Source organism: Amphiura filiformis, chromosome 2 (genome assembly GCF_039555335.1).
Source record: "Amphiura filiformis chromosome 2, Afil_fr2py, whole genome shotgun sequence".
Classification (NCBI taxonomy): domain Eukaryota; kingdom Metazoa; phylum Echinodermata; class Ophiuroidea; order Amphilepidida; family Amphiuridae; genus Amphiura; species Amphiura filiformis.
In genome coordinates this window covers 92,850,061-92,873,860 of record NC_092629.1, presented here as the reverse complement: position 1 = coordinate 92,873,860, position 23,800 = coordinate 92,850,061, and the positions used below count along the sequence as shown (strand labels likewise).

General features: G+C 36.3%; 1 protein-coding gene across 1 annotated transcript in view; it reads right to left on the bottom strand.

Moving 5' to 3' along the window:
- Positions 1–310: 310 nt before the first annotated feature.
- The window catches only part of LOC140146845 (sodium/glucose cotransporter 4-like), a 71,375-nt gene continuing 47,885 nt past the window's right edge, over positions 311–23,800 (bottom strand). Inside the window, exons 7-13 of the mRNA XM_072168730.1 lie at positions 15,473–15,681; positions 13,546–13,789; positions 11,775–11,925; positions 10,418–10,586; positions 5,238–5,462; positions 3,636–3,759; positions 311–1,040 (exon numbers count right to left, since the gene is read on the bottom strand). Of these exons, the coding sequence (XP_072024831.1) occupies positions 832–1,040; positions 3,636–3,759; positions 5,238–5,462; positions 10,418–10,586; positions 11,775–11,925; positions 13,546–13,789; positions 15,473–15,681 (1,331 nt within the window). The 3' untranslated portion in view covers positions 311–831. The remainder of the gene's footprint in view (positions 1,041–3,635; positions 3,760–5,237; positions 5,463–10,417; positions 10,587–11,774; positions 11,926–13,545; positions 13,790–15,472; positions 15,682–23,800) is intronic.

Genomic DNA, 23,800 nt, shown 5'->3' with positions numbered 1-23,800 from the left:
ACGCTAATTGAGTCAAAAACACACGCATTTGCGTCAGAGGATGATTTAAGCACTTCCCAGCACTCCGCTGGGGTCAACTTGCGGTTAGCAGCTGTGTGAGTGAACATGACACCACTGCCCGGGACCACTGCATAAACGTGTATGGTTAAATTTGAATTTGGACCGATATATTTACAATAAAAACACATTCAAAATGTCGGTCGATTTCACATTTTATGTTATCTACAGAAGGTGTGAATTATCCTTCATGCATACATCACTTTAGATCTGAAATCGACTAAGTAATAATGACACACGGGCAATTATTCTAAAACAACATCTTTTGCACAGACTTCAATGGGATTTGAGAAGTTAAGTGGCAGTTGAAACTCGCGTGATAACACTTTTACAGTGCATGATGGGGCTTCCTTAAATCATCCTCTGCATTTGCGTAATGTTGGGGGATGATTGCATGGACCAGCCCCCTGTCAAATATCCCCGATCTACGCATATATATCTCGCTCTGAACCTTTAGATATACACATTGATATCACTCGAATAAAACATCATAGGCCTACCATCAGTCAAATTCACACATTGCGTAGTTAATTTAAGTAATTATTTCATTAAAAACACCTCTAAAATATTTAAACCGTGTCTCTAAAATCTGAATCGTAGACCTATATGTTAAATTATTCAAGTGTTATAAACGTGATAGTGTTTAAGAAAAAGATTTTTGTTTTTTCTCTAAATTAGTAAGAATATGCTCTCTGAGTATTCAATATATCAAACTAAAGCGATATTTTCTCATTTGATTTTCCCGCCCAAATGTGTCAGCATGTTAACGATACATTAACCAAAGAAAGCCCAAAAGAATATACTAACACACATGACAATAACTGCCGATACGTTAAGAATAATCATCTGTGGCTTCGTCTCTTTAATGTCAGTAACCTTCTTCAAATATTCTTCTTTTTCTTCTTGCGTCATTTCCGGTGCATCTGATTTGCCCGTCCCGCAGAACCAGTCGAAGACCTTTCGTCCATAGGAAACTTTCACTTCTGAAAAACCAACAATATTATTAATCCTTTAAAATCTACAAAAATCGAATGTGAATGACAATTTTAATGTTGATAGTTATAAGACCCTCTCTGGGACTTTCATGATGTAGTCATGTCTACAGTAGAATTCACCGCGACCTTTGCAGGACTTAAATCCCATTAAAAGATATTAAACCAAGATAACACTCATTGAAAACAGCTCAACTGATTAAATCAGATCTTCTCTGGTTGTGCACATGTGTCTGTTGTATATGTGCGGTATCGCAATGAGCTGGTACTATAGCTTCAGTTGGGTAACCGATTATAAAGGAAACGCAAGGAAACAATGGTATGTGGACCTTTGTTCACGAAATGAGACAATGGTCTGCTTTTTGTTAACCAGCATTCTTGAAAATGAGCAACATAAAGATTGTTGACTTAACACGGTTTGGAAATAATTTCTTCATATTTTTTGGTGTTATCTGTCGTTTTACATATCCTTCCTAAAACACCAAAGTACGAATATTTCCAAACATCTAAATTAGCTAAAACTTTAGGACATGTTACAAAACTATATTTTCTAGAATTTTAGAAGAGTACTTTTAATATTGGCCGGTTATTTTTCACACAGCGACGTTAACTAGGCAATGTACGTACTATTACCTATAACATACACTAAAACACCAAAGTACGCATATTTCCAAACATCTAAATTAGCTAAAAATTTAGGACATGTTACAAAACTATATTTTCTAGAATTTTAGAAGAGTACTTTTAATATTGGCCGGTTATTTTTCACACAGCGACGTTAACTAGGCAATGTACTATTACCTATAACATACACTAAAACACCAAAGTACGCATATTTCCAAACATCTAAATTAGCTAAAAATTTAGGACATGTTACAAAACTATATTTTCTAGAATTTTTGTAATATTGGCCGGTTATTTTTCACACAGCGAAGTTAACTAGGTAAATCCCCATACTTCTAACGTACGCTATTTGTAGAGGTCACGCGTCAATGTTAAGAGCACTGTGTATTGTGTATAGGAAAACGGGCAGTAACTGCAGTATGTTCCTATTTGTTTGGAATCTGTTCCAGTCCATCCGACATACATTGTTCATTATAAGCGTGGCTTGGTATCGGGTGAGATATACGAATTACCTCTATTGAGAAACTCATACATGGTGATGCCAATTCTCTTTTCGAAGAAATTCTATAATGTTTTCTGTAAAGTAACTGAACACAATTGTAGGATTTCCGCCCTTTATAAGGAACATTTTCGGAGAGGAAGAGAATTCTCACCTAAGGCAAGCCCAAGGCTTCGATCGAACTCTCGCCGAAGGTATTCTACCGGTCGGCAGCTCAACGCCTTAACCGCTCAGCCATCTCGCCCGCTGATTCCCAAACGTAAAACACGACTTGTAATAAATACCAAAGACCTATATTTCACTTGCGCAAGTGCACTGATACATGATATATCTTGCTAGTCGGTAATTATCCAATGAAAAACAAGAAACTACTTTGAACATGTTTTAATTTTTACCCAGAGCAGCCAGCGCACATAAACGTTGGAAAAAATCGTCCGCTCTTCCAGTGTGCCTCTGTGGATCAATTGGCAGCACGGTTGTTTGATGGGATCATTTATTAGTTTTCCAAACAAAACATCATGTATCAACCAAATTTTAGGCTTAAACAGCTAAATATGATATCCTGCTAATGTATACAGATGCTTTTGAGTCATTCTCAACTTTAATTTCCCCTCTTTTACAAAAATTATTCACTTTTATAGCATTTTTATAGCTTTTTCGGATATAAAATGTATCTATTAATGACAAAATTGGTGGCGCTATTTAGTTACTGGAAATTACTCTTTCAAGCTTTTATTGCAAATAATTCCTTTTAATGTTTGATAAAATATGTTTATAAAATTTCCTTGTTGCTTGTTTCACCTATTCCAACTGTTTTAAGGTTATTAATTATTTTAAACTGTCTGACTGTTGTGATTTGGTAGTTCACAGCATCTTACGAATGGTAGTGAGCTTTGGCAAAATTGCATTGCTCAATTCATAGCGAGCGTGTAGAAGAATTATAATATCACAGATATAATTTTATAGGTGCTGCGGTTCTTGAGTTACGTTGTGAAGAGGGCTGAAACAACAACACCTTTGTAAAACGTACATAACTAATTAACAACAATAAATTAAGCGAGTTTGCAGAGTATACGATTTGAATACGAATGAACTTTTGCAAAACATCAAGGTGATAATTTTCAATAATATATTGATCTAGATAATGAAAATCGATTTTTAGGTTGCTTCGACCAACAATACCTCGTCTACCCTTAATGGCAGTATTTATCACCTACCCCTTGGAAATAAAGAAATATGATTTAGGATAATAGCGCCATCTATAGTTTGCATTTAGTCAATAATGAAGCCGATTCTATTATACATCAAACAACCGTGGCAGAGCGTCGTACTAGTAAATATGAAGGTCGCCGGTTTGAATCCGGCCAGACGCACTGGTTTTTTTTCAACGTTTATGTGAACTGAGTATATAATTTTCAAGAAACTACTTTATTGCTTGGATGATGAACATTAAGCATACACACCTTCAGTGTCTCCTCCTTGTTCAGCCTTCTTAGGTCCGTTGACTTCTGTCATTTCCATCTCTGACACAGAAATATCTTCGCGTTCTTTAGTACTATGACGTGTCATAAAGGTGAGGCGGTACAACTGTATGCAAATTATCAAATAAGGTGTTAATACTTATTATTGATTTACAGAATCTCTCATGCGGGGGTCCCACAAGGGTCTGTGCTGGGTCCTCTCTTGTTTTATCTTTTTTGTTTTAGATCTTCCAAATTCTGTTCAGTCTCCTCTTCCACATATGCATATTATCATGTGGTTATCCAGGAGGAATGTTGCTGGTTGACAGGTCTCATCATATGTCATTCTTAATGTGCCTATTGATGTAGTCCAGAGTTATAAATACCTTGATGTTAATTTCTTCTAATATGAAATGGGGTGGTCATGCATGTCAAGTATGGAGCTTCAAGACTCTTTGGTTTTATTAGGCGTCTGGTCCGTTGTAATGATCCAGATATTCTCGTCAGATTATTTTCCACCTTGTGTAGACCTATATATATTGGAATAGGGAATACCAGGGTGGCCCTTACCAAACTGGTCGTTTAAATTGAGTAGGGCTGAAGAGGATTAAGCTTAAAATTGCTAAGAGATCTAAAAGCTATCTTTTGATTGGTTACCCAGATGATTATATCATATCGTTATGAACACGGCAGAGTGCCGAATACGCAAAATTGCCGTTCTGAGTAAACGGAGTTTGAAAATCTTGGTACCATTCCATTGATCATTATAAGAATTGAGAACATTCTTGGGCACTCATTTGAAATGTATATTATAGAAGTGAATGTACACGAATTATTGGCAATACTTGCATGTTCTGAAATAATCGATATATCCCTCAAAACGCGTTTTAACAGCTATACGGCTTTATGCTGTATCCAAAATGTCTCTACCACTGAGCGGAGAGAGGTCGAATACGCATTCAACTACGTGTAAACCATAGTCACGTATTCTTGATTTGGGGCTTTTGTGTAGAAATTACTGGTTGTTCTAAGGCTACGTAAACTTAAGTTGCTATATAAGTTATAAATAGTCATCCCTCTAATATTTAGCAAAAACTCGAGGATTTTAAAGCAAAAATAACAATATTGGCCTATATTTTGCGTATGATTTTCCGGGATTTTCCAATTTCACGGGCGCGACATCATGTAGGGAATGTTTGTACTTATTTTTTTTTATATCACTGGATAGAAGATACCTACAGCTATACGTTGGTATCAAATATATTAGTATAGGACATGTAATATAGAAAATTCGGGGTTTCCCGCTATATAATACTATAGGTCAACATGATTTGTACAGCTAAGTATATACGATTCGTCTCTCTGCCGAATTCATTTATCGCACTTAGGCGCGATTCGTCCAAATCAAAATTTCAATAACTATGTCGGTGAGTAAGATTTACCACTAATTTTTGGTGCAAATAAAAGATAATCTGAAACATAATAATAAGCATACAAAACCTCGATTTGCTCAAAATTCGCGATTCGTCACTCTGCCGAATTCATAACGAATTATAATTGACCAAGCACTGCATGGCTCTTTAACAAGCAAATAATCAAACTTACATGTTTCTTATTAATAGGTTCGGTTAGAAGACTGACAGCGATGACGACGAGTAGCGCAATTGCAAACAACATGATACCGAAGTACAGGTAGTGCATACTGAGGACTTTCTTGATGCCTTCTGATCGTGTGTCTTCTTCACCACAGAGAGGGTTGGGGAATGCGAAGTCTAAGATCATGCGGATCATACCAACTACAAGACCAGCCATTAGTCCAGCGAAGGCACCCTGATATTGTAGAAGAAATGATAAGTAATGTTCATCATGATGAGATTATATTTTACAAGATAAAAAGTTATGGATGTAGGAAATGTAACAATAGGAAACATTATGTATATTACAACGCATGTAAATCCAATTATAAGAACAGTATACGTGGTGTACCTCAAGGGTAGATTTTAGGCCCATTATTAGTCGTACTGTGCGGCAATGTCATCATGAATACTAAGGCCTACATCTGTAAAAAATAACAGTGAAATTTACAGTAAAATACTGTAAAAAAGGCTAATTATTTACAGTATTTGGCTGTAATTTATAAAAACAGGCAAATACTGTATTTTTTAGTTTAAATTATCTAGGCCTATCAAAGTTGAAATTAAAATTGGAGTTATAATTCAACGTTTAAGCAATATCAATATCATCACTACACTGTAAGAATGGTCACTTATACGATTAAGTACTAAATATCACGTGACTAAATTTTACAGTAAAAGTGTGAGCAGCCAATCTGCCAACCAAAACCTGTAAAATTTACAGTATCCTGTAAAAAAGATGAATTTTACAGGTTTCAACTGTATTTTCTATGGGAAGGGTGGACTTTTGAAGTCAGTCAGCATTTTTTATCCTAAACACATTCTCAAGCTCCAAAATAACTCGCCAAATATACCTATTTTACAGCATTTTGAGTGTGTTCATTTTTACAGGATACTGTAAATTTTACAGGGTTTTGTTGGCAGATTGGCTGCACACACTTTTACTGTAAAATTTACAAGATTTTTTTTACAGTGTGTACATCTGTGAGAGCAACAACAAAACTCAGGCCTACTATACTAGCTGGGAGGTGCAATGAAGTTGAATGTACAATTATGTGGCCCCGTGCATGCATCTGATATTCCACACAGACACTAAACTGAGAAAAATCAATTTTAAGTTTTTACTCAGTGCGAGAAAAATAATACTGGTGCCGTCTCACAAATAAAAAGCTTGGTTATCCAGGCTGTTGGGTTTAGCAAAAGATAGATATAGTGTTACTCTACATGTCCATGATTATAACTCAAAAATTGTGAAATTGTCGGATAATTATCAGGTTCATTGCATGGGGCCACAGAATTGTACATGTAGGCTACATGGATTTATCACATTGAATGATGCCCGGTGATTTAACAAACTTCCAACCCCCTCCCCTTAGAATTTTTATCCTTCATAAAAAAAACGCCCGTGTTTACGCCCAAAAGACCTAAGCTAATCGTAGATGCCTTTGCTCGATTTTAGTGATGACATTTTTACCCCAGTACTTTACCCCGGGGTAGTACAGGCCATCAATGATGACCATATAGAGGTTTCTACAGTAAAATCATGATTTTCATTTCGCTCTTGAAAAATTATTACAAGAGCTACTGACATTTGACTTGTTAGTTAGGTTGGTGAAAATCGCGTGTTCGTAGAATTTTTAGCCGAAAATCAAATTTGCCTAATATACTTTTGTATAGTCGAAACATTATGGCGTCATAGCGACATTATGTGGGGACTGTTTGTACTTATTTATGTATCACTGGATAGAGGAGACCCATAGCTATACAATGGTATACCAAATATGACGTTTATAAGTGAACATTAGGGGAAATATCACCAGTGGCGTAGCCAGGGGAGGCCCTCCCCAATGAGAAAACTTGCCCCCCCGACATGCTGGCATCCCTGATATGTCAGGTTTTGAGCCCTTTTGTTTGTTATTTTATAGTCCATTTTTGGCCATTTCCGTCAAAGTTTTCCCCTTAAAAGTTGTCTTGCCCCCCCCCACCCTTTGCCCACCCTCTGAAAAAAAAACTGGCTACGCCACTGACACCCCTCTTCCTCTCTTCGTAGTCCGTGCTACAAAATATGGCTCAGTACTTCTAAGGTTAATCAATGTTATGTCACCGAAAGGAATAATAATAATAATTGAAGAAAACTATATATAACACATCACAAAGCACTGCTATTCATTCTCATTTTATTCTTGTTGTTAATAGTGAATTATTTCATGCCTTGTGGCACATTCAGTTCAAGTTCACTGTCACAGATCATCCGATCTTGTTGGTAATAAAATTATCACGAATCGAATGCATGATAATACACACCCATTGTCGATATACCATGCACTCGATTCATTAGGGATTCTTTGACAAAATGGGCTCCGAAAACAAAAAAACATTATTTGAATAAATGTACAGCGCCAACTTGTTAGATTTAGGCCTACAGTCTGCAGGGCCGGATTTACCTTTTTGGGGCCCTGGGCCAGGCCAAAATTCGGAGGTACCAAACTCACCGTGAGGAAACAATGTGCACTGAAGTGGCCAAGTTCTGGTGTACAAATAGGGGACCTATACTATAAGATTGGTTTTTTTGTTAGGACGCATGCAAAAAATTTCAGACAATTTTAGCCCCAAATGAAGGTGAATTTTGCTATGCAAAGGGCAAATGCGCGCAAAGCGCGAAAAATTTTGCAATTTTAGCATATTGTGGTCCAAAACATCGTGTTTTCAGGCTAAAAAGAAACATGCATAGCCACATTGGGGGCCCTGGGCCCGGGCCCATCTGGCCCAATTGGTAAATCCGGCCCTGACAGTCTGTCATGTTTGTGGCGAGTGAAGACTGACACATGTTCACATTTTGAGATCGTGCACCCTGAGACACGGACGTGGGGTTCTGATTGGCTGATTCAATCGTCTGACAATCATTTATTTTTTGATGTGTTCTCAAAATTAGGCAAGTGGATGTTTAAGGGTTTTGCTACAAAGCTCTTCATACCTGTGAATTTGAATTCTTCTTCTACACGCTCGCTATGAATTGATCATTACAATTTTTGCCCAAGCACCATTCGCAAGATGCTGTGAACTACCAAATCGCAACGCAAGATTTACGTGACATATGGGTGTCTATAATTATAATAAACTAATAATAATGCATTTTGTATAGTAGTGAACCTGAACATGATGAATTGGGCATCATTCGTGAACCAACCAAACTTTGTAAAACAATAATGCAGATTCTGAAGTATTTATAAGATCATGTGATTGTATGCACCGACATCCAGAGTTTGGTAAGTCTACATTAGTACCAGAATTGTAGCGTGCATAGTTGGGATCACTGTGCTGATCATTACAAATTTGAACAGCATATCTTGAAGGTTTGAGGTGTGTTCACGAGAGTATGGGTATATAGGTGGTGTGTCCGTGTGTGGTAGGTGGATGGGGGTGATGTGAACATATCTGTAATTGGATGCAAAGCGGTGCATAATAGACAGGCTTATAAGATCGCAGACTGCGACATGTCAAATATCGCCAAAGATGCCAAAAGGTACACCCCCGGGGGGCAATTCAATATGAAATGGATATAGGTGTAGGGCTGGCACTTTCGCACTAAGGGGCATTCAGTGAGAGCAAAATTTAAAAAATATGGGGTCATTGGGTGAGAGCATGATTTTTGGCATTCGGTGAGAGCAAAATGTAAAAAATAGGGGGTCATTGGGTGAGAACATGACCTTTTTTTAAATGGAATCTTTGGGTGAGAGCCGAAACAGCGCCACAAAAACCTCGAAAATCGAATTTCTAGCTCTAAATGGCTTCAAATTTCTTTGTTTTTTCAAAATAAGTAACAAAATCAGTGATAAATGAAAGTTGCTGTTCAAATTGAACTTGTAAGGGTCTTTGGGTGACAGATCAAATGGAAAAATAGGGGTCTTTGGGTGACAGAGCATGTGTTCGTAAAAAAATATGGGGTCTTTGGGTGACAGCGATGCTGAAAAAGGGGTCTTAACAGCCCTACATACGCGTCACCTCCAAAGTTGGAGCCCCGGGGTACACCCCTATCAACGTTTTGATTCGGGATATGAAATGCATGTGTTCGACGAATCTTTAGCCCCCCCCCCCCCTAACATCACTTTAAATCATAAAATAAAGCCAGTCCTTCGAGTCTTCAGTGCTCTGCGTGCTGAACATAGCCTTCATTAATGTCCTAGTTCCGTGAGATATTTTCTCATAATATCAAGCGGTATCTCTAGAACCACCTCAAGAACCATCATGACAATCGTCTGCAGTCACCCGCGTGTAGAGTGTAATATAATTGGCACAAGTTCATTACTTTTCAATAAACGTTTCACCTTTTCCCAACTTATCCTATATTATTTCTACATCATGCCATGTATTTGAGAACTTTTGAATAAACCATGCATGAGTAGCCGCATTATTCCTGCTTGTTTGACACCATTATGCGTTCACAATTCAATAACGGTTTGTTTCATAGTTTTCATGTATTTCTATGCCAACCGTACGACCCACGCGGGGCACACGTGTCTGTGCCAACGTCCTTTGCATTTAATTTGACAGTCAAAGTCAGACTTTTTGTTCACGGAGTGAACATTTCCCCCACTTGAACCCATATCTCATATAAACAGTTTATCCCTTACATATACTTGAATAGTCTTGAATAGCTATTATAGCGGGAATGAAATAGCTCTTTTCGTTATTTGACCTCATTTTATGGCTCAAAATTAAAAGGGGTAAAATGTGACGAAACTACAAGCTTACAGGGCCATTCATGTTCAAAATAGACGGTTAGCAGATTGAAAAACAGTATACAGTGGGACATTTTCCCCAACGGTTGAGAATAATGCATGTAATTTTGCTCTGACACCACATAACACTTTTTAGAATTGTTTGTGAAGATTTCATGATTACCGGTATTCCTAATGGCGACACCAAATATGGCTATCGCATCCGACTACCCCTCACTGGCAATAATACTTTTTTTTTTTTTTTTTTTTTTTTCTTTTTTTTTTACGTATGCCACCTACCATGCCTACCGGGGTTTTTACAATAGGTCCCTCGATGGTGGGGTATGACTGTTGGCATTTTCAAGAAGCTGAAGAATATAATTATGGTGTATGGGTTTATACAACAGGAATATACTAGCAGCCCATTTCCTACCTTTTCATTGGTTCTTGGCCAAGCCACAGCCAGAATGAATACAGCACATATCGGCGGCGATAGATAACTGGTAATAGATTGAATATAGTCAAACAGACGACCTCCCTGTGCTGCTTGAATAATAGGAATCCACAATATACTGATGCCAACCATTACCATAATGAAAATTCTAAAAATGAAAATATTAAATCAAGAGGGTAATATTTTTATCTTTGGGTTCGTGGAGTCTCCATCATGACAAAATAATAATGTTCTTATTAATATTAATTCTCAGTGCACTTTACAATGTTGAGGTTAAATTATGTCAATTTGATACTACCGTAAACACTCGAGTATAAGCCTAACCCAAATAAGGAAATGGTTATATGATTTTGAATATAGGGAAGATATGGTATCCAATTGGGTACGATAATGTTTAAATTGGAGACCTAGCAAACGAAAAGGGTTCGACGTCAAGGTAAACCATGTCCAAAGTGTACATCATATATTCTGAGCAGTTTCAACTTATTTGTGACATACATACAATAGGCTATCATTTACTGAAAACACCAAAGGTCTAGCATACTTGGTTCTAAAGTTATGAAGTTTTTTGATATCTATTTTCTTATGTATTTTGTTGTTTTTACTTCATATATTTTTACCTTTATCTCAGTTTCAAATTTGCCGCCTTTGGCCCCAATGGACCAGATCATGTCACATTTTGAGTTCGTTGGTTTGCTGGGTCTCGAATTAACAATTTAAAAAATGATCGTTAAAAAAGGTGCACTAATATCTTTATAGTATAGCGTATTAATGGTAAATTTAGGTTGTGAAAGATATTCCGAAGTTATTGTAACACGACATTGATCAACCCATTCAAATAACTAAGCCCTGAGGTAAAAGCATGCATGTACCTTCTATTTTCATCACTATTTACATCCTTTTGCCCAAATGGTTGAGGCTAACGTTTCAAGTTGATTCACACAGAATAGGCTGTATCTTACAAAGAGATTAAGTCTTTTCGCTGTAAGTTTTGAGATATTTTCTCAAAATATCATGAGCAATCTTAAGAACCACTGAACCAATACTAGGCTTGTTTGTACTCATTTTAATGCATTTTTCATGCTGATCCCAAATATGGTCATGAAAATTTACATTTCTGAAATTTTTGAATTTTGAATTTTTTTAAAAACTTTTCGTCTGCATTTGTGGATGGCACATACATTGGAAAAACGAATTATCTTCCTCATAACATCATAAAAGATACATCCTTCTATCAAGTGAGGGTCATTGAAAAGGCTTGACCAAAGGCAAAAGAAAGTAACATGTTAGTTAAGTAAATACAAGATACACCCTTTTAGGTAGTTTTGTCCGTTACCTGCCAACTATCATGAGTTCTCCCTCAGTCGCGAATGGCCTGATACGTCTCCAAATATCGATGGTGAATATAGTACTACTGCTGTTGAATATGGACGTTAAAGAGCTCATCAAAGCTGACATCATTACAGCCAGCATCAACCCACGAAGCCCTGTGGAACAGATAAAAAAGAGAAATCATTTTCATGGACCAACGGAGATCTTTTAGGCACCACGTAGGCCTACAGTTTGATCCCATGGCGCTATCGGTACGCCGATAGGTATACCGATAACTCTTTCTATCGTATCCTTGCACATTTGCATAGTGATGTGTTTTGTTTTTAATTTAAATAAAGAACAACAGCACTATAATTATGTAAATATTATTATTATGCTTAATTCAATTTATTACATTATCACGTTTCCTATCGAGGTACCTATAATGCTATATGACAAATAGAATGTAACCAGGAGGAGCTAGCTCGAGGGGGGTGGGGTGGGGCAAGCTGTCCCCAGACATGTTCCAGGGAGAAAATGGGAACGGCAAAGAGTAAATTGACTACAAATGGGATCAAAATTGACAAATGGGGACGCAAATTTGGCTTTGCCCCCTCACACAACAATGGCTACGCCACTTAGCTTTCTTCAACATTGTCAGTGACCCTCACATGGTAAACGGATGTAACTTGAAAAGACAGTAAGAGAACGATACTTTCTTTTGTCAATGGTTGTACCATACAGTTAACCAATTGCAAAAGACCGTAACTTTGCTTTAATCGATTTATGTTATGGCCTTTTCCCACATGAGTCAAATAGGACAGCTCACCATGGTAAACGAAAGTAATCGTGACAAAAGAAAATACGACTTTTTACTATACAGACCACAAAGTAATTAAGGTACCAGTTACGTTCTCCCCTGTATCCTAAACAAAGTATGTCAAAATTAAAACAAGCAGGTACCACCGTACCTGCTGTACTCTTTCGCTATGAATGAAGACCTCGTTTGTTGAAATTAGTTGAGAATTAAAGAAACGTTGATCTAAAACCTATTGAATGAAAGAAATCAAAAATTGAACTTCAGTAGAAAGCAACGCGCCAATTTTAACATGTTTAATGTGCTAATTCAATGGAAAACACAACACTAGTTTTCTTCTTGTTCGAGAAAGCTTTGTGTACAAATCAATTAGTCCTTGCAATGGAGCAAACTGCAACTTTTGAATTTGCATCTTCCTTGGGTTTTTGGATCATCGTGGTTTTATTTCTTGAACGATTTAAACGAATGAGGTCTTAAATCCGAGATCAAAGCTGCAGCTATTTCCTGGTTGTTGTAATTATGACATTATCTGTATTAGTGTAGGATATGCAGAGGTAAAGGGGTACTCAGTACAAATGACAATACGGGGACGTGCCGCAAACATGGGTAGCATTTTCAGCCTTCTGGTATATCAATGACCCCTTTTTCAAAGCCTATTTTGGTATATGAATGGGTCCTTTTTTCAAAAATTTCTCAATTTTTTCGGAAAACAGCCCAATTTTCCCTTAATCTAGCCAAAATTTTCAAAATTTTTCAAAAATTTTGGGAAAATTTGTAAAAACTAAGACAATTTTGGGTAAATTCGGCCAAAAATTTTGACTTTTGGTATATCAATGGGTCCAAATTTCTTGAAAATTTGGTATATTTATGGGTCTACTTCCAAAATCTCAGCGGCACGTCCCTACCAAAACCAAACTTGAGTACCCCCGGGGTACTTTACTTATTTTGTTGTCTAGTATATTAGGGCCGACAAACCAACCTATAGGCATGACCTCCAACACCAGCTTCGGGAAAGCCACGTTAGAACATCCAACAGCACTGGAGCATACCTCCATGCAGGTTTCCTTTGTCGCACACGCCACATCATCGGGGAATAACACTCGACTTATCATCCCAGGCAATACAATGATAAACATCGGTAAAGTTTTGAGAATACTGGCGAAGACACACCCTCCTTTGGCGTGAGCTATTGACTTGGCTGCTAGAGCTCTTTGGACGATTACCTGTTTCATAATTAAAGAAAATCATGAGTTTAAGGTGGGATATCTTGGTATCATGTTACATTCTAAGTCTTGTCAACATTGGCGCCTATTATCTTATTGAAAACAGGACATTACTCGACTCAAATATCTGACTTGAGCATTTTGTTTAAGCCCGGTCACATCACGACGCAAGCGTGATAAAAGTTGTTTTCTGTAAAGTCTCGGATATGTGTTAGACCAATAACCTATAAAAATAACCGTGTCTCTTCTCCGGGTGACCATTTAAACATAAACAAACTTGAGACATTATTAATGAATTAAACATCAACACTTCCCTATTTTTCGCTCACCCGCAACGCTTTCAATAGCTCGAATAGCATCTTCAGTAGATGGTGAAACTTGTGACAGTTTCTTAAAGTGGGCCAAAGACAGAACCTTGTGGAACACCACGCTTACTTTTAAGTATCACGTTAATCAAATTTGTCATTTTAGAATCAAATTTTTAGTTTCCTTCCTATCAATGGGATGACCACGTCATACCCACATGTATACTTTGTCCTCATCATACTAGCCTGAGGCAGTATTTGAGTGTATGTTTGCTGCGCACAATAACTTCGGGTTTCTAAGACGTGTCTTTTGTCATCAATTGGGAGACATGTCTGACTGGAAGACGTGCCTTTGTGTCTTAGATCATGTTTTTATTGGTTCTATTTTCTTTTATATCTATTGTTCAAGACACGTCTATTGCCAAGACATATCTTACATATGACGCCAAGACACCATTTTTACAGTGTATATAATTATTTCAAAACCGACACATTTGTGCTATTTCCTCCGTCAGGGAGATTCCTAGCGGCTATTCTATCAGACTCAGTATAGCGTGACAGATCAACACTTTACTCGCCGTACTAATAATCAGCCTCTTTCGAAAGAAACATTTATGTACATTTTGTCACTTTTGAAATGCTCTCTTTTTTTTTATTAAAGTTGGTATGACTAGGGAAAATAAACTCGCATTGTGCCGAATGAGGTACCAAAATATGCAGAACAAAAATATCCATCTATTGATTTTTTTTTCATTTGGTAAATTAATATTAGTATCTTTAAAATACTGCTTTTGTTTTAAGTGTTCGGATACTTTTTGTGCACAGTAGCCTATAAAATTTATAATGTAATCCTGTATAGTCGTGTAATGAATAGACCTGTATGTACAATCATGTACATATACTTCCTGGGAATTGGGAATTAAGAGGTAAACTCCATGAGGTACAGTTAAGCATTAGATCTCAAGTTATGTATCTATGTCATTTATGTCAAGAATTTTTCGAGACTCCCTTTCCGTATACTTCATCATGTTCATACGATATGGAATAACAGCGTGTTTTTGACATGAGATGATGTTCCCTGGGCTGTGGAGGACAGGACGAACAGCTTCCTAATTTGATTATTAATGTGATATTTCCTACATGAATAAACACCCTGAGCACTACCTGCCGATCTAACATTGCCTTTGATTGGCCACTTACATGATGTCTTCATTTTAATCACCAATCAGAATGGACTTTTGCAAATAATCCACCCTATTATTATTATTTTATTTTTTTTGCGTGGTGAAATTATTCTAACAATGTTGCTGATTGGTCCAATTGATAATGATAACTTCTTTTTGACCAATAGGAAGGTACTTCTCATGGGTTGACGTACCTGATCTGTACACCAATACCAAATAGATGATATTGTTATCCCAAACACCATGCCTGGCCACGGTAGATCTGATTCGGTAGGATGTCTAAAGATATGGAATGCATCGTTACGCGGGTAACCACAGGTCAGGTTTGGATCCATCAAAGTCGTGTTAGGAATAGCTTGGAAATACTTCACCTCCAAGTCAGCGTAAGGAACTCTGATAAAACCTGTGATGGAAAATAAGACACCACAACCAGTTAGGTCCTATAGCTGTACATCGGTGTCCCGATATGTACCGATGGCAATGTAGGCCCTACCCAATTAAATCTGATAGTAAGGGGGCACGCAGGATCACTCAAAAGTTGATTTTCCATGCCATTTTTTTTTCAGTCCGCCATAACAACTTGCTAACAAGTTGTTATGGCGGACCGAAAAAAAAATGGCATGGAAAATCAATTTTGGCGCTTTTCTCAAAATTGCTTATTTTTGAATAATCTGCCGTGCTAGTTGGATTCCTTGCATCATTTCAGGTAGCTAACGAGGTAGAATTCCACGATCTGAGAGTAAAAAGGAGAGCACACAAATAGGCCAAATCATTGATTTGAGAGTCTCTCAGATGCGCTAAAACGTCGATCTGAGAGTCTCTCAAATGGGCTAAATCATCGATTTGAGAGTCTCTCAAATGGGCTAAATCATCGATATGAGAGTATCGCAGATTCAATGGGTTATTGATTTTAGAGGAGGAAGTACACGAACGGATCGTTGCTCCCGGATATGGCCCCATCAATGGTCTGTATTAAAGCATATCGCGACTATATAAAACATTCAATTCAACTAAATAATTAGGTGCAAAGTTTTCAGAACATTTTTCAGTTCAACTTTAAAATGTGTTCTCAAGTTGTTCAATAAGACTTCTGTTGTAGTCGTTTAAAATTTCGCACGTGTGATTTGACCAAGCTTTCCTTGTGTTTACGATAGGCTTTATCATAAAAATGATACCCGCCCCGATGATACCACGTAAAATAAAAAAAAATGAAATACTGATATCATTGACGGCGTGCCGCATTTATTAAAAAATAATGATATTTTTAAAGCTATTATATAGCATAAATATTATTGCATCTAATTTCAAACATTGAATCATGTGTTGGAAGCATTGTATAGGCATATAATAGCGTGCAAAAAACAAACAAACAAAAAACAAAACAAAACGATGCACGGCTTCAAGTTCAGATCATCAATAATTGTATCACTATTTTTTCATAGACTTCCGTTGCAGTCGTTTTGGAATTCATGTGGTTTTTCGGTCTTTCGTCATTCCACTCTTGATGAAAATAGACCTCGAAATATTTGAATTCTGAATTTGAGAAATTTAAGAAAGGAGTTTATACAAACAAAATAATGCATCAGATCGTGCCTCTGTCCTTAATACCGAGTTGCCTAATTTGTTCATAGACTTCCGTTGCAGTCGTTTTGGAATTCGCATGTAGTTTGCAGACCGAATCAAGTTGGTATACTGGTCACTTTTGAGAAAACAAAATGGACATGATGGACGAGCAAACAATCTTTGTCAAATGAGCTAGATATTTTTCTCTTTGCACTAAATTGAATAGACACAAAGAATATCGGATCTCTTTATTTGTTTCTGTATTCGTTTCTTTCTTTTTCAGAATGTCATATTCATATTCATATTCAATTTATTTCCATCAAAAATCACAAACATAATAATAACACCAACGACTTAAGGATAAAAACAAGATGGAGGAGGTGCAATGACTAAAAGCAAAAGCCTGAGAAAATGTTGCACCACCTGACAATTAAATTAAAACACTCATTGCAATGACAAATTGCAAATATTTTAGTCCATATTGTTATGAATTAAAGTTTTAACTTCAACACTACACTATTTTTCGCTCACCTATAGCTCATGACACTAGCGTCTTCAGCAGATGGTGATGCTGTGATGATATATCTTGATATCAACTGAGATATCATCACATCACCATCTGCTGAAGACGCTATAGTCGGACTAGTGAAAACGTTCCCGTGGCGAAAATAAGTGTAGTGTTGAAGTTAAAACTTTAATTCATTTTATCTACCACTAGGCCTACGTATGATTCAGTACCAAAATAAATATAGGCCTACATCTGGCGCAACGCTTGTAGGCCTAGTTGCCTTTACTGTCATGTTACCGTATATGTTTTTCAAAGGACAAAGCAAAAAAAAAGAAGCAAATCGACTTGGACCTTTCCGACAATTACCATGATAATTAAGTCAGTATAATTATGCATGTCCATTAATGGCGTAGATGAGGTTCATGCAGTCTAGGTAAAGTCAGAGTCTCCCACGTCAGGTTCTATGCTTCATGTCCATGATCCGGGATTGGAGCATTATGCGCACCCCTAAAGACCCCCTGTTTTTGGTGTGTTTTTGTGTGTGTGTTTTTTGTTTTTGGCCCGTTTACCCCACCGTATGAGACCTCATATTACTAGTGCCCTCCCCGACACTATTTTTTAGGCAAATGCTCCTAATACATGAGATTCATGCAGTCTAGACCATATTTTCACAACCAGTGTCATTCCTCATGCATATTTTTTGCACCCAATACCCTACTGTTACAACACTCTGCTCCAAAAGACCCAATATTTAGCACCTGACCCTACTGAACCCATTTTAGGATCTTCCGTCGAAAGACGTATAGGCCTACCCTTACATCTGCCCCGAAAGACTCGATTTGTTGCCCCCCGAAAATCGAATAGCCTTATTTTTGGTAATTTGTGTTTGTTCGATATTATCCAATGGATAGTAAAACTTTTGCAAAGCAGGATACACAATAAAAGAGCAAAAAACGCACATGTCACTAAAAAGACCAATATGCAGCATGCAGCATGTCAAGATAGGCATATAATCCCCGGGGGTAACATTTTCTTCGGAAGAGGGGGTCCAAATTTACAAAAAGTCGGCGTCAATAAAATTGCCCCCCCTATTTTTGCAACAAAACTCATATAACGACCCTTCCCCCAACTCTCTGTATATAATTGGGACCCCACCCCCTTCCGAAGAAAATGATGATAGCCCCCTTATGTGTCACAGGTGATCTGCGCATTAGTCAGACATCTTGGTCGTTTGACCATGGTCATAGGGTGAACTGAAACAAATTGACTCTGAACTACTCATTATATTCAGCTGAACATTGGAGTGGGAGAATCTCAGACTATTTTTCTAACATAGCTCCATAGACCTCCAGTCCTTTATATGCATGCGCTATGCATTATGCATATGATGCGCAATAATGAAGTCCCAAAGTTTCTTATTTGCCCACCAAAGACCATTTTGGTGTAAAGTCTTCACTGACTGCATTTTTTCTCTAAATTCCTACTATCGGAAAGGCCTACTATTTGCTGGATTTACCCTCCCCCCCCAAAAAAAAAAATCTTTTACAAATAAGACCAAACATTTCATAGAGGGATTTTCAACTAAGCATTCCCCCACAAGACCCCTATTTTCGCGCCTAGAGGACTTTCCATCATGGTTCATAGCCACTACCACCACTCTAATGACCATTCTGTAATGAACAGGGAGCAATCCTGCTTCGAGTATCTCCAACAGATTAATGATGCTTCTAAATATGATAAATCAAATGATTGAAAACATTTTGTGCAACTCGTTCTTTTCCTGTCCACACGCATAACCTTCTATATCTAGGTATATCAAACACCCAGATTTGGAAGCATAGTATAAAGAAAGTGGATCGGTTTTATGTGCATGGTCAGGCTGTATAGACCCGGGGGGGCACTCCAACTTTGGAGGTGACGCGTATGTAGGGCTGTTAAGACCCCCTTTTTCAGCATCGCTGTCACCCAAAGACCCCATATTTTTTACGAACACATATGCTCTGTCACCCGAAGAGCCCCTATTTTTCCATTTGATCTGTCACCCACAGACCCTTACAAGTTCAATTTGAACAGCACCTTTCATTTTTCACTAATTTTGTTACTTATTTTGAAAAAACAATGAAATTTGAAGCCATTTAGAACTAGAAATTCGATTTTCGAGGTTTTTGTGGCGCTGTTTCGGCTCTCACCCAAAGATTCCATTTAAAAAAAAGGTCATGTTCTCACCCAATGACCCCATATTTTTTACATTTTGCTCTCACCGAATGCCAAAAATCATGCTCTCACCCAATGACCCCATATTTTTTACATTTTGCTCTCACCGAATGCCCCTTAGTGCGAAAGTGCCAGCCCTACACCTATATCCATTTCATATTGAAGTGCCCCCCGGGGCTGTAGACAGTAATAGCATCCATTTCTCTGATAAAGTAAGATGACTTTCTTTTTCAAATTAAAACATAAAATATATTTCTTTCTCTCTTTCATTTTGTCTTTCAGTGACTTTCTTTTAATTTTATTCCACATTTTTTAACAAAACATTACTTTGTCTTTTTAGCGTGTTTTTTTCCCTTTTTTTCTAAACACTATCCCTCAATATACTCAAACATGTTCAGCATTCAAACATGTTTAAAAATTGATTGCAATAATGTGTTTAGCGATATATAGGCCTATATACATTTCATTTTAAACTTCATATAACTCGTTATTTTTCCTGCTCACGCGCGCACATCTAAGGTCTTCCATATCTGGGTATATCAAATACCCAGATTTGGAAGCATAGAAGTGGATCGTGTTTTTTTTTATCTTTGCAATCAAATTTGTGCCCATTTGTTTGCACTACATTATGTAACTTGACTATAATGCTTTCAAAATCAAAAAGAAAAAATTGAAATATCTCATTTACTTTTTAATTATGAATTTTAATTAATTCCGGCAAAATGCCATGTTTGAGCATTTCCGAAACTACAACTTTGGTTAATTACAATGATTTTTTTCAAACATAGTGACCCCAAAACAGTTCCTTTTGGTTATAATAGTTAAAGAACATTCGAGGCTAGTATTATACATCAACAATTATTTTCCTAAAATTTTATATTCATTTTAAGTACAGATTTCCGGAAATCCCCCGGATTTCCCAAACGGGAAATATATGATATCACCAGAAGGGAAGGTGGTATGAAGATCAAACAACCACCAAAATGTGTATTTTTGCCCACACTATAATGTCATGCCAATAACTTAATTTCAGCCAACGGTGGATGTAAGGGCTTTTGCAACAGAGCTCTTCGTTTAATGAATTAACTATAGTATTTGGCAATATATGGCCAACCCTGAGTTATAATTATTATCATATATTTCCTATCTCTATTGAAATGTTTATTTTGCCAATTTTTATATAGAGTGTATGCAATAAACCAGCCGGAACGGTATAACAATTGAGATGGCAGCCATGTTGGAGGACAGTTCTAAAATAGCTTAAGATGACAGAGGGACAGGTCTCTAGATCGATTCCACATCCATTCATACCTATCACCTATCATGCGATTTGCCCCGTGGCACCTTATGGAGGACAGAATTTTATTTAAATGAGGATGACTCTGTCATGAGTGACGTCGTATTGCATACCCTCTATTAAACTAAATTATATATACATCACTTTCATTATTCATTATCACTTTCAAAATGCAAGTTGATTTAAAGAAATGCATCATGCCATCATGGTACTAGTTTTGTGATAATTATTATATGGTGTGGGCAAAATAATTTACTGGGTGGGCACTTTTGGGCAATGGGCAAGTTGAATTTACTGGGTGGGCAAAATAATTTACTGGGTGGGCAAATGCAAAAGCCCACACAGTTAACATATTATTTACCTCCTTGGTTTAATTTAAACTTCATAATAAATAACTTATTTTTCCTATTCACGCGTGCTCATAGGTCTTCCATATCTGGGTATATCAAATACTCAGATTTGGAAGCATAGAAGTGAGTCGGTTTTATGCGTGTGCATGGTCAGGCTGTAGACTGTAATAATAGCATCCATTTATTAGATAATTTAAAAAGATCTTTGTAAAGGGGATGACTTTCTTTTCAAATTGAAAATAAAATATATTTCTTTCTTATTTGTTTTCTCTCTTTCAGTGACTTTCTTTTAATATTGTAATATTTTTATTTATAGTGAAATAATGTTTTGACTTTTATTGTGTAAACTCTTGTCACAAACACATCTCACAGATTAAGGAAATATAAATTTAATTAAATCTGTTTTGGATGAGTGGCATTTTTTTAATGTGTTGAAATTATTTGATATGAAATTATGAAAATCTGTTAAAAACACGAACAAATTAACTATACGGTATTTCTAAAATATAAAGTATTGCCATACTTTCTTCTTTTGCCCGAATTCCTTCTTTTATAAAGTAAAACCGTCCACACTTTTAGTTTTCTTCAGCCCATTTAGGGACTTTTTAAATCTAAATTTACACATTATTTCAGGCATTTTTTCCACAAACTACCTGGTTTAATTTTAAGCTTCATAATAAATACTCGTTATTTTTCCTATTCACGCGCGCACATACCGGTAGGTCTTCCATATCTAGGTATATCAAATACCCAGATTTGGAAGCATAGAAAGTGGGTCGGTTTTTGCCGTGTGCCTAGTATCCATTTCATAGATAATTATTAAAGATCTTTGTAAAGAGGATGACTTTCTGCGTCAAAATTAAAAATAAAATATATTTCTTTCTTATTTGTTTTCTCTCTTTCAGTGACTTTTTAATATTGTAATATTTTTATTTGGTATTATAGTGAAATAATGTTTTGACTTTTACTGTGTAAACTCTTGTCACAAACACATCTCATAGATTAAGGAAATATACATTTAATTAAATCTGTTTTGGATGAGTGGCATTTTTTTAAATGTGTTGAAATTATTTGATATGAAATTATGAAAATCTGTCAGAAACACGAACAAATTAACTATACGGTATTTCTAAAATATAAATTATTGCCATACTAGTAATTTAAATGTAAGTATTTCCCAGTAATTTCAAATATCAGAGATGCCACCTTTTCTTCTTTTGCCCGAATTCCTTCTTTTATAAAGTCAAACTTTCCACACTTTTAGGTATCTTCAGCCCATTTGGGGACTTTTTAAATCTAAATTTACACATTATTTCAGACATTTTTTCCACAAACTCCCTGGTTAATTTTAAGCTTCATATAAATAACTCGTTATTTTTCCTATTCACGCGCGCACATAGGTATATCAAATACCCAGATTTGGAAGCATAGAAAGTGGGTCGGTTTTTGCCGTGTGCCTAGTATCCATTTCATAGATAATTATTAAAGATCTTTGTAAAGGGATGACTTTCTGCATCAAAATTAAAAATAAAATATATTTCTTTCTTATTTTGTTTTCTCTCTTTCAGTGACTTTCTTTCAATCTAATTCCACAAACCATTGCTTTGTCTATTTTAGCTTGCATTGTGGATGTTTTTGTATAATAGGCCAATATATCAAACAGCTTTGAACTGATTTTCTGTTTTTTCTTCCTTTCTTTTCATATAAAATCGGGCTAATTATCTGTTTGAAGGCAGAAAGAATAGGAAAACCATGTTTGTTTCTTTCTTCATTCATTCGAAGGGCTATAAAAATTATCCCTCATACTCAAACATGTTCCACATTTAAACATGTTTACAAAGTGATGACAATAGTGCGATATATAGGGGCATTGATTTCGTTTTTAACTATAGCTTTTAGCCTTTTATACATGCACATCATATTTCTATACTTCTAGCAAACACCACACCTACAATGTAAATCCAAACGTTTAGGGTTTAAACACTTATTTAAACACCCCAGATATGTAGGTGTAACACCTTTTAAACACAAATGTGTTTATTTCCTCCGGGGTGTGTTTACAACCTACACACTCTGCGCAATGGATAAACATATTTAGTGTTGCAGGATTAAACATGTTTGATATAATAAACACCATACTCAGACACAAATAGACACTAAACCAAACATTCTGTTTAAGTGGTCAACACTTTGTTTATTGATATAAACACACATTGCATTTATTAATTAAACACATGCAAGTGTTTATCAGGCTGTAACAATTTTTAAACACAGCAAGGTATTTACTTTACCAATACTAAACACAATGTTTAAAATACAGTTGAAATTAAACACATGTACAAAGTACATACATTGGTATATACTCTAAACACTTCAATAACTTCAATTTAGCTATTTCAGTGTCAACAACATTCATTGTAAAAAAATGTTAAGGACTTAAACACTTATTTGAACACATTATTTCTTTCTATATGACTTATTAAACATTTTAATACATAAATATGTTTATTGATGGATGACATTTAAACACGAATGTTTAGCAATTTACACATTGTTTACCTTCTAAACATGTTACAGAGTGATAAATGAT